Genomic DNA, 12,261 nt, shown 5'->3' with positions numbered 1-12,261 from the left:
ATCAGATCAAATATATAAAGCAGAGCAAAATAACAGCAGCCCGTGTAAAACATTACGTAATCAATAAATTATTCCTCACATTCTTTCAAAGTGCTTTACTCTTACTCTGATAATGTAGCGACATACTGTAAACTTTACACTACCAATTAAATGATACGTTTAAAAGAAGACAAAATAGGTACAAAGCTATTTTCTTTTCTTTATTTTACTTGATAGCCAATAAAATAAAAGGTTTTAAATACACCTTGAACAAGACTGGAGGTTGGAACTTCGACAATATAAAATACTCTGTTCCAATGGTAAAACATTTTCTTTTGCTGCACATCTAAATTGAATTTGTAAAAAAAAAAAAAAAAAAAAGTTTGCAACTATTTTCGAAATCAACATCGTTTTTTGTATACCACAGACGTACAACACAGAGAAAAAAAAAGGATGACGTTTTTATTTTGAAAGTCTGCGTTGACAGGAGACTTTGTATCGCGTGACCCAGAGTTAGTTTGGTAGTTCAGGTTAGTCACCTGACGTAGCGAAGTTTCAGTTTCGTGGTCTCTGAGCATATAAACTAAAGCATCCAGGGCTTTTTCAGCATTTCATGAACCCGTCTTCTAGTCATGGCTGTAATCTCTGTTGTTGTTTTGCTTTTAGCTGCTTTTCACCACGGCGGTGAGTATAGGGGGTCGTCGGCATTCAGCGTCTCTGTTCAACTTAATTAGGCTCATATTGAAGCGTGCTGGGTAAAAAACATGGTAACTGAACACAAACGCCATCTGTTAACCAGTTCCCAGAAATATAAGCAGTTCATTAAGCCCTACTCTCTAAGGAATATTTATTTAAAGTTAACAGAAGTGTCTCTGTGGGTAGTTGGTACGGAGTGATAAAAATGCCACAACGTCAATTAATTACATTTATAAATATTTTTGTCATAACTACAGTTGGAGATAAATATCTTTAACAGCTCAAAAAATGGTAATGTGTTCGCAGTTTTTAAATGTTTAATAATTTGCCTTAATATAATTGTGCTTGGTTAACCTGCACAAGTCAACTTCAGACCAACTATTTTAGAACGGTAATCAGATAGTCATGCATAGTATGCATTTTAATCAACAACATATTTAATCATAATCTATTTGTTTTCCTCTTTAATTTTTTATGTAATATTCAAGTGGTGATTGATTTCTCTTGTTTCTTTTGTATTATGCCACTTTTTGTTCTGGATAAGATGGCACCTTGCGCTTTGCTTCCTATTATGGAGACCATATGGTGCTGCAGAAGTCCCCACAGAGAGCGGTCCTGTGGGGTTACGGCCCTGAGGGGGAACAGGTCACGGTCTACCTGACGGGGCCCTTTCCACAGAAAGTCTCATCGCCCCCCGTGACAGAAGGTGAATCCAGCAAGTTTTTTGTTTTGTTTTTTTTTGTGAACAGGGAAAGTTTATTTTTAAGATCTGTGGAGTACTAGCTACAAACTGAGGTCAGCCACCAATTACACCAATTACATCAATTATCATCAGACATAAGGGAGGGATTTTCACTGTTTCCCTAATCAGAGTTCAATGAAGTGATAAGATGATTTTGCGAACAACACAGCCAGCAGCCAACTTGAGCTGATAATTATTAATTAGTTGTTACCGCCAGTGTTTTCATGCATATTTCTTCACTGAATGCCACTTTTAAAAAGACACCATGGTATCCCTCCTTGTGGAGACATCAGAACTAATCAAGCTTAATTACGTTAGACACATCTAGGAATGTGGTGATGTAACTTACACTTTAAAATCGAAAGCTTTCAGTTACACACTATAAAATTTAATTTTCAGAACGGTCACTGGGTCATCTTGATGTCATGACAAACGGCCTTTACAGATCAGTAGGTTTGGAGCTTAGGTCCAGTTTTGTGTAAATACAGGTCCTTCTCAAAATATTAGCATATTGTGATAAAGTTAATTATTTTCCATAATGTAATGATGAAAATTTAACATTCATATATTTTAGATTCATTGCACACTAACTGAAATATTTCAGGTCTTTTATTGTCTTAATACGGATGATTTTGGCATACAGCTCATGAAAACCCAAAATTCCTATCTCACAAAATTAGCATATCATTAAAAGGGTCTCTAAACGAGCTATGAACCTAATCATCTGAATCAACGAGTTAACTCTAAACACCTGCAAAAGATTCCTGAGGCCTTTAAAACTCCCAGCCTGGTTCATCACTCAAAACCCCAATCATGGGTAAGACTGCCGACCTGACTGCTGTCCAGAAGGCCACTATTGACACCCTCAAGCAAGAGGGTAAGACACAGAAAGAAATGTCTGAACGAATAGGCTGTTCCCAGAGTGCTGTATCAAGGCACCTCAATGGGAAGTCTGTGGGAAGGAAAACGTGTGGCAGAAAACGCTGCACAACGAGAAGAGGTGACCGGACCTGAGGAAGATTGTGGAGAAGGGCCGATTCCAGACCTTGGGGGACCTGCGGAAGCAGTGGACTGAGTCTGGAGTAGAAACATCCAGAGCCACCGTGCACAGGCGTGTGCAGGAAATGGGCTACAGGTGTCGCATTCCCCAGGTCAAGCCACTTTTGAACCAGAAACAGCGGCAGAAGCGCCTGACCTGGGCTACAGAGAAGCAGCACTGGACTGTTGCTCAGTGGTCCAAAGTACCTTTTTCGGATGAAAGCAAATTATGCATGTCATTCGGAAATCAAGGTGCCAGAGTCTGGAGGAAGACTGGGGAGAAGGAAATGCCAAAATGCCAGAAGTCCAGTGTCAAGTACCCACAGTCAGTGATGGTCTGGGGTGCCGTGTCAGCTGCTGGTATTGGTCCACTGTGTTTTATCAAGGGCAGGGTCAATGCAGCTAGCTATCAGGAGATTTTGGAGCACTTCATGCTTCCATCTGCTGAAAAGCTTTATGGAGATGAAGATTTCATTTTTCAGCACGACCTGGCACCTGCTCACAGTGCCAAAACCACTGGTAAATGGTTTACTGGCCATGGTATCACTGTGCTCAATTGGCCTGCCAACTCTCCTGACCTGAACCCCATAGAGAATCTGTGGGATATTGTGAAGAGAACGTTGAGAGACTCAAGACCCAACACTCTGGATGATCTAAAGGCCGCTATTGAAGCATCCTGGGCCTCCATAAGACCTCAGCAGTGCCACAGGCTGATTGCCTCCATGCCACGCCGCATTGAAGCAGTCATTTCTGCCAAAGGATTCCCGACCAAGTATTGAGTGCATAACTGTACATGATTATTTGAAGGTTGACGTTTTTTGTATTAAAAACACTTTTCTTTTATTGGTCGGATGAAATATGCTAATTTTGTGAGATAGGAATTTTGGGTTTTCATGAGCTGTATGCCAAAATCATCCGTATTAAGACAATAAAAGACCTGAAATATTTCAGTTAGTGTGCAATGAATCTAAAATATATGAATGTTAAATTTTCATCATGACATTATGGAAAATAATGAACTTTATTACAATATGCTAATATTTTAAGAAGGACCTGTAGATGTTGATTTATGTGATCTCTCTGGTCACTATTCACAGCTGTCTGTTTACTGTCCATAGGGTTAAACAAAGATAAGTTGAGTCCATTTATCAAACATTGGTAGTACATGTGATGCTCATTTCACGTGGAGATTTATATATTTATCAGGATTTGATGAGGCTGTCAATAATGGCTAGTATTCACAAATTACTGTACTGCTGTACATTCATACTTTTTCTTAGATAGATGTAACCAGTTTTAATTCCTTCATAAAAAGTTATGTTTCAAAACACTGTTACTGTAACAAGTGACCACCATTTCTTCAGTAATGGTTCATGGAAACTGATCTTAACTTGAAGTTTACAACGTGGGTTTTATTAAATACCTTTTTTTCAGATACTTGTCAATATAACAGAAACAAGATAAACACAAAACCCAGTAAAAAAAAATAAGGGATTAACCAAAAAAAACATTTAATGAAACATAACCTTTAATTAAAAACAGTGTGTTGATGTCTCCAGAAGATTGAACAATACCTTACATACTTATCCATCTTGGAACATTAATGAGCAGATGTTTTGTTCCCTCAGAAGACCCATAAAGAGTAGAAACCATGGGTTGTTTCTTCTTCAAATCCAACGTCCTTATTGTGTCACAGTTCAAGGCCAAAGGTTGTTGCTAACAAAAATGGGTGAAGAGAAGTCACTACTTTTCAGTGTCATGAATTGAACATAAGAGAGCTCACTCTGTCCTTTTTTTCTGTGTTGTCAGTAAGTGGGCATACAGCCATTTGACATATTTCTGTTACAAAGGAAATTTTTGTCAAGAAAACTATATATATTTTTTATTGCTAAAGACAGTACATGCTGCATTTCCAGAAGATCATTATCCCAATATGGAAGTGCCTTTTGTTTTAGGTGTGGCTTCAATGGCTTTTTTTCTGTGAGGAAAAGAGCTGTTGTCAGAAGATTTATAATTATTTACTTTGAAAAACCATAGGAATGCTGTGTTGTGATTTATGTTTATACTATCAAGACTTGGCTCTAAAATATTATATTAAGCCTTTAGGCATGAGTCTAAATATATCTAAAGGCATGTAGATTTTGCATGGCCTGCACATTTCAAGTCAAGGGGCATCAGTGCAGTGTTAGGGTTTCATTTGACTTTTTGCACAATTTGCATATTTTGAAAAACATAAAAAATAGTAACCCTAGCCACCATTGCAAATATTCCAAAATCAAACACAGGAAAAAAAGCTTATTTTGTTACATTGCATGTATTGATGACGGTTTCCCCCACCCCCGCAGGCATTTGGCAAGTCACCCTTGAACCTGTTGATGCTGGTGGTCCCTACAATGTACAAGCGGAGTCTGAGAGCAGCAAATGTAACCTGACAGATGTGCTGTTTGGAGACATCTGGCTGTGTGGAGGCCAGAGTAACATGTATTTTAAAACCTCTCAGGTACAGTGGGCGTGTGAAACACCTGTCTGACTGGATTTACTGGGATGAATGAAAACAGTAAATGCTGTTTTTACTAAGTCACTTAAATATCTCTCATAGGGCCTTTTCCACCCAACCGATTCACATACTTCACTGGTGTTAGCATTTACTAAGCAGCAGTTTGTTGTTTGTCCACTCAGACAACATCCTGGCATGAGCACCTGTCCCAGCCGCAGTTTGCTTCTGGACCAGAGAAAAGTTCTGCTTTCATTATGAGCTAGGGACAGGCTCACTGATTAACAGCATCCAATCAAAACCTTAAAGTGCCATGTTTAAAATTCTGGGACACTGGGATAAAATTGCATATTACTTATGTGATTAAATTGTCTTTATCCACTACAGTCCTTCACAAAAAAGAGGATCAAACAAGAAATGAATGAGACGTTTATAAGGACGTAATTACTTGGCTCATACTTGGCCTTCAATAGGCAGAGAAGCAACCAGGTTTTTTTACAGAACTGGTTTGCTTTGCTGCCTTGTGAACCAGCTCCGATTATAAGCTGGAACCTCTGGTGGAAAAGCCGTTATCGGATTGTGAAATTTAAGGTCTGGCCTGCAATGAAAGTGTAATGAAACATTACATTGATCCAGGTTTTGCTGTTTATATAAATGATTCACTTATTTCTTTTTTTTCTTTTACTCTCAAATAGATTTTCAATGCATCTGAGGAGCTGGCCCTCTCATCTAAATATCCACATGTAAGGCCTTTTATGGCATCTTTGAACATGAGTAAAACTGAGCGGATTGATCTAATCCAAGTGGAAATACCCTGGTCCGTCCCCACCGCCAGTAAGATAAAGATTTGCTTTATTTCATTAAATGCTTTGAAATTGTTTTATTTGTTGGTACTGAGCTGTAAATGAAAGTTCCACATTGACCAGAGCCTTTTTGTAGCCATCATCAAGCTTTTGACATAATTTTAGCTGGATATTTGACCACGCTTCTTGGAAGCGTACTCATAGATTTGAAATAGGACTGAGGTCTAAATCATTCCCAGAAGCTGAGTATAATCTAGCTTTGTCCATTCCAAAACCAGTTTTTGTGTGTGTTATGAATCCTTGTCCTGTTTGAATGCCCACCCAATTGTGTCCAGGTTCCAACAATCTGACCAAAACTGTCACACACAAGTAGTTGAAATTAAAATTTGTTAGGATGTTCTGGAACAACCTAGCAACCACCTAGGATCAAGCCTGTCATAAACTGGAAGATACTGGAAGACCAATGTGACTGTCCACAGTGAAGCAACTTTAAAACTGCTAGGTTGCCGACCAGAAAAATCACCTTCTCCAAAAATCAACATCTTTAAGCTCGACTGAAATGTGGGGCTGCCCACGTGGACAAGCCAAACACTACTGGAGAAAACCTTTATTGTTCAGAGGAGACAAAGATTCATTTAATTGGCCACAATGTCAGGAGGAGTCAAGGAGATGTTTCCAAGCCTACGAATAATGTGCCAACTGTCAAGCATGGTGGAGGTAGCATTATGCTAAGGGGTTCACTGCCAGTGATACTGGTGCATTGCATAAAGTGGATGGTAGAATGAAGCAGGAATATCTGAAAATACTTCAACTTTACCTTGAATCCCCAGCTAGATGCTTGAAACTTTGACACAGTTGTGTGTTCCGACAGGACAATGATCCCGAAGAAAAGGGGTTTTGGGCAGGCTTATATTCAGCTCCTGTGACAGCGCTGGCCTCAACCCTGTTGAACATCGAAGGAATACATTTGAAAGAGCTATCCCAATTCTTATAGAAGTGGTCAAATAACAAGCCAGAAATATGTCAGCACCTTGTTGTTAGAGGCAGGTTGCTTCTTCTGCAACCTGCTAAAAGACAATTTAGCCAAACATCAATGGGTGTAAATGTATAAATCGGAGTATATATGTATAGTTTGAACCACTGTAACGATTAGGGAAAAAACACAATAAATTACAAAATGCACCTGGTTCTTGTTTTAAGTTCATCAACGTTTTATGATCATATTCTGGAACAAGCCCTAAAATAATGTAATATTTAAGCCCATGCTGGCTGTATGTAAACTTCTCCCCTAAGCTCTGCAGTATTGCTGCCCTCGCAGGTGTCCTGGCAGAGTTTTCTGCGGTGTGCTGGCTCTTTGGGCGTTACATGTATGATACGCTGAAGTACCCCATAGGACTGGTGGAGTCATGTTGGGGAGGCACACCAGTAGAAGCCTGGTCATCCTCAAGAGCCCTAAAGCAGTGTGGACTGCAGCAAAGTGAGGACGGGTAGGAACATGAGGACAACATAGACCAGCTAATTGGAAAGTAGATCTCCATATTTTTTAACGATCTCTGCTCTCTGCTTGTTATGATCTCTCAGTTCTTTGATGGACAACACTGTTTTGTGGAATGCAATGATCCACCCATTCCTCAATATGACCATCTATGGAGCCATCTGGTACCAGGGTAACAAAACCATCACAGACAGTACATGTTCTGAAAATTTGGACACTCAAGTGTCAAAAATTGTTCACACTTTCAGGTGAGGCGAATGCAGAGTACCATAAAGACAAGTACAACTGCTCATTTCCTGCTATGATAAATGACTGGAGGATGGCATTTCACCAAGGCTCAGGGCAGCAGACTGCTCTTGACTTTCCATTCGGATTTGTCCAAGTATGTTGAACAGTGAACTCTTAGAGGCAGTATAAGCAGCACAGAGGAACCTCTAATATGTCTATATTGATTGCATGCATCTGATAAATGATTTATTTGCATGTGCAGCTATCCACCTATAAAAACAACTCCACAGATGACGGCTTTCCAGACATTCGTTGGCACCAAACGGCAGACGTGGGCTTTGTCCCAAACAGCAGGATGAAGAACACCTTTATGGCAGTGGCTTTGGATTTACCTGATAAAACGTCACCATATGGCACGTAAGGATCCAATTTCTGAAAAGGCTAGAATGTGTTCAACAGCCTGAAACGTTTCCTAAATGCACATGTTTTGGACTGTACTAAGTGTTGGCATAAATTCATGCAGCTGTGGTTTTTAGGGGTGTAAATAAGCCAAGTGTGGTCATGAGAGAATAAAAGAGTGCTAGCTATGCAGTAAAATTACATGACAAAAATCCCAAGTGTTACAAAGATGCGAAAAATGCAGAAATTGTTTTGGGATAAAAAATAGGGGGAGAAAAACTTTCATTTTTATGTCTTACACTATTGACTGTCAGGTGTCTTTGCTCTTATTTTGTAACAAAGTTATGGAGTATAATTTTTGATTTCAGAATCCATCCCAGAGACAAACAGGACGTTGCCCTTAGACTAACACTGGGTGCCAGAGCTGTGGCTTATGGGGAAACAGGCATACCCTTCCAAGGACCTTTCCCAAAGCAAATCCTACCAATTGAAATGTCAATCATCATCATCTACGACCAGGTGGTCTCTGTGACGTCATCTAAAAACATGTTTGAGGTGAGGCTGGCAGCAGAGGACAGGCCCATCTCTATAAATTAGAATATCATTTAACGTTATTTCAGTAATTTGTTATTTTAGGCATTTGTCATTGATTTCTGTCTGGTGTTAAATCAAAAATCAAAATGTTTTGTTTGGTCAAATTCCTATGCCAGTCAGACCTGATCTGGATTCTACCCTGACCACTTCATACTGCACTTTATTTGTGAAAACTCAACAAAAAGGCATATTGAAAGCTTTTTATGGCATTAGGACCACCTTAGATTGAAATAAGCGTGAAACACACAGCATGTATACTTGGACCAAAGTCTTTAAAACACAATTTTGACAAGTGAAACCTTTTTTTTCTTTTTGTAAAAACTACAAATGTGGTATTAGGTGCTCAAGAAATGTCTTCTTTAGGGCACCAGTCATAGAAGAACCACCACTGAAGCACACACAGATGGATTCAGGATATGGGCTACAACTGTTGCATTGTGCATGTTAAATCACTCGTGGACCAGAGACATCATAATGGTCTTACATGGGCTAAGGAAGAACAAAGTACTGCACTGTTGCTCAGGCAAAGTCCTCTTTTCCAATGAAAGTAATGTAGCATTTTTTTAGAAAACCAAGGTCCCAGACTCAGGAAGAAGAAAACAGGGGGCGAAAAGTTGTTTCAGATCCAGTGTGAATTCTTTTATAGTCTGTTCAGATTTGGGGCGATGTGCCATCTGTGGCTTTCCATTACACCTCAGCAGAACTACAGGCTAATCACCTCCATCCCATTGATGCAGTTATTCCTGCGAAAGGAGCCCCAACCAACCAAGGACATACTTCACAGTAGTCTAATAATCTATTAAAAATCCTTTTTTATTAGGTCTAACATAATATACACATTTTGAGAAATTGAATTTTGAGTTTTATTTAGCTGTAAGCCAAAATCTTTAAAATTAACATAAGTATACACTTGAAATCACTGTGGTTTAATGAATCTATATAAGAACTTCATTTTTTAAATTGTTACTGAAATAAATTCACTTTTCATCCTAATTTGAGTTGCACCAGTATACACTGAGCAGGATTTCTTCACATTTTTGACAGCTATATATTAACACAGACAATTTTAAACAATACTGGTCTCACTTTAAATGTTAAGATTGCATTTAACTGGAATGACAGTGAAATCATTCTATGCTTTCAGCTATTCCTTTTTGTTTTTCTTTTTTATTCAAGATCTGTTGCTCAGAGAAGAATGTGTCATGTGAGCCCAAGTCCTTTTGGTTTCCGGCTGCCATCGTAGATTGGAATCAAACCAGTATCCAGCTGTTTGCTGCCCAGTGTCCAGTATCTAAAGTTGCTGCTCTTAGATATGCATGGAGAGACTGGCCCTGTGAATTTAAAGCATGTCCTGTTTACGATGCCAGTGGGAATTTACCAGCGCCTCCTTTTATCACCAATCGATACACAGGCAATCAAAATATTTGGAAAAGCACCTGAACAGGAAGCTGAGAAATAAATAGATTTACATTGATTAGTTCTTTTATTTCTATGTTTAACTTGATTTACAAAGTCCAGTCGTATTTTTTTTTTTTTATCCACTCGAGTAATGAAAGGCCTAGTAAAAAATGTATAAATATGCAAGCAAAGGTGTCTGAATACTGACGTTATGCTGACTTAATAATGGCAATATTAATCACTGTGAAGACTTGGGTCCAGTTTTCTCTGAATCACTGATTTTACACTAAGTCTTTAAGTCACGTTGTGGCTACAACGTAGCTCACCACTGTCAGTGTGTGAATGTGTGTGTGAATGGGTGGATGACTGATCATGATTGTAGTGTAAAGCACTTTGGGGTCTCTGGGGACTTGATTTCCACTTGAAAACAGAAATCTGAGGATAAAGTTGTGGAAAAGCTGTGTTTAATATTTAACCTATTTTGATTTTATAATTGTTGTTCCTTGAAATTTTTCAATCAAAATGTATTTTTCAGACTTAAATTTCCACAATATCTTTCTTTTGAACATAGGTATTGATAAAAAAAAAATACTATTAATTGTTTGGAGTCAAATTCCAAACATGGAATTTGACTCCGCTACATTTTGCTCTCTGGGTTTTCTTTTATTAATGCGTTATAAGATATATTTATGCATATATCTTTATGTCCTTAAATACATATATACAAATATACACATATACAAAGGTGCATTTGCAAGTTCAGTATGCAGTTGTTTTGTACTTTATTGAATGTTCAACAGAGAAACAGCCTGCGGGAAGAAACTGTCTCTGTGGCGGCTGGTTTTAGTGAACAGTGCTCTGTAGCGGTGGCCTGAAGGTAAAGCTCTGAACAGTTTATGTGCAGGGTGTGTGGGGTCTGCAGAGATTTTGGCAGCTCTTTTCTTGACCCTTGACCTGCATAAGTCCTGGATGGAGGGAAGGTCAGCCCTGATTATTCTCTCTGCATTCCTGATTATTTGTTGCAGTCTGGACCTGTCCTGTTTTGTGGATGAGCCAAACCACACTGAGATGGATGAAGACAGGACAGACTGAATGATGGCAGTGTAGAAGATGACCAGCAGCTCCTGTGGAAGGTTGTACGTCTTGAGTTGCCTCAGGAAGTACAGTCTCTGCTGGCCCTTCTTTCGAACAGTGTCTATGTGTGAAGACCATCTCAGGTCCTCAGAGATGGTGGTTCCTAAGAACCTGAAGTGGTCCACGGCTGACACGGTGTTGGTGAGGGGGGTGTATATGGGTGGTGTTCTCCAAAAGTCCACCACCATTTCCACAGTCTTGAGTGGGTTCAGTTCAAGGTAGTTCTGACCACACCAGTGTACCAACCGATCCACCTGCTGTCTGTATGCAGACTCATCACCGTCCTGGATCAGTCCAATGACAGTGGTGTCATCTGCAAACTTCAGGAGTTTCACAGACAAGTCCGATGAGGTGCAGTCATTTGTGTACAGGGAGAAGAGGAGTGGGGATAGAACACACCCCTGGGGGACACCAGTACTTATTGATCTGGATCGGGAGAAGATGGTCCCCAGTCTCACCTGCTGCTGTCGGTCCGTCAGGAAGCTGTTGATCCACTGACAGGTGGAGGCTGGGACGTTGAGCTGTGTGAGCTTCTGGTGGAGGATGTCTGGTATGATGGTGTTGAAGGCCGAGTTGAAGTCTACAAATAGGATCCTGGCGTACCTCCCTGGACGGTCGAGGTGTTTCAGGATGAAGTGTAGACCTAAGTTAACAGCATCATCTGCCGACCTGTTTGCTCGGTAAGCAAATTGCAGGGGGTCCAGCAGGGGGTCTGTGATGTCTTTCAGGTGCTTCAGCACCAGCTGCTCAAAGGATTTCATGACCACAGACGTCAGGGCTACAGGAGTGTAGTCATTTAATCCTACGATGGTGGGTTTCTTGGGAACCGGGATGATGGTGGATCGTTTGAGGCAGGAGGGGACCTCACATTTCTCCAGTGATTTGTTGAAGATCCTTGTGAAGATCGGAGTGAGTTGATGTGCGCAGGCTTTCAGGCATGATGGGGAGACGTTATCAGGTCCTCCAGCTTTCTTTGTTTTCATGCGCTGAAAGAGCCTGTTTACCTCTTCCTCGGAGATCTTTAGTGCAGGCAGAGGATCTGATGGTGGGGGGTTGGTTGTTTTATGGGAAGAACTTGTTCCTGAATGGGATGTGGAGGAGATGGTTTGAGGTGTAAATGGCTTCCTGTCATGTCTGCAGGAGAAGCCATTCAGACGGTTCGCCAGGCGAGAATTCTGTTCAGGATGGGTGAGGGGGCTCCTGTAGGCAGTCAGGTTTCTCAGACCAGTCCATACAGCCGAAGCATCACCAGTAGAAAGGC

General features: G+C 40.2%; 1 protein-coding gene across 1 annotated transcript; it reads left to right on the top strand.

Annotated features, from left to right (window-relative positions):
* The first annotated feature begins 485 nt into the window (after positions 1-485).
* Positions 486-9,942, top strand: siae (sialic acid acetylesterase). Its single transcript, XM_047392141.1, has 10 exons — positions 486-663; positions 1,220-1,381; positions 4,801-4,955; positions 5,645-5,783; positions 7,071-7,239; positions 7,334-7,419; positions 7,496-7,629; positions 7,738-7,892; positions 8,243-8,429; positions 9,645-9,942. The coding sequence occupies exons 1-10, from the start codon at positions 612-614 to the stop codon at positions 9,906-9,908; spliced, it is 1,503 nt and encodes a 500-aa protein (XP_047248097.1). The 5' UTR covers positions 486-611; the 3' UTR covers positions 9,909-9,942.
* The last annotated feature ends 2,319 nt before the right edge of the window (positions 9,943-12,261 follow it).

Source organism: Girardinichthys multiradiatus, chromosome 18 (genome assembly GCF_021462225.1).
Source record: "Girardinichthys multiradiatus isolate DD_20200921_A chromosome 18, DD_fGirMul_XY1, whole genome shotgun sequence".
In the NCBI taxonomy this organism is placed as follows: domain Eukaryota; kingdom Metazoa; phylum Chordata; class Actinopteri; order Cyprinodontiformes; family Goodeidae; genus Girardinichthys; species Girardinichthys multiradiatus.
The sequence above is the reverse complement of the archived record's forward strand: the minus strand, read 5'-3'. Positions and strand labels throughout refer to the sequence as shown.

Bases quoted from the DNA above. Each gene is read 5' to 3' on its own strand.
- siae (XM_047392141.1), top strand. From the start codon at position 612: ATGGCTGTAATCTCTGTTGTTGTTTTGCTTTTAGCTGCTTTTCACCAC. The intron at 1,382-4,800 runs GTGAATCCAGCA...CCACCCCCGCAG, and splicing joins ATCGCCCCCCGTGACAGAAG to GCATTTGGCAAGTCACCCTT. The intron at 4,956-5,644 runs GTACAGTGGGCG...ACTCTCAAATAG, and splicing joins TGTATTTTAAAACCTCTCAG to ATTTTCAATGCATCTGAGGA.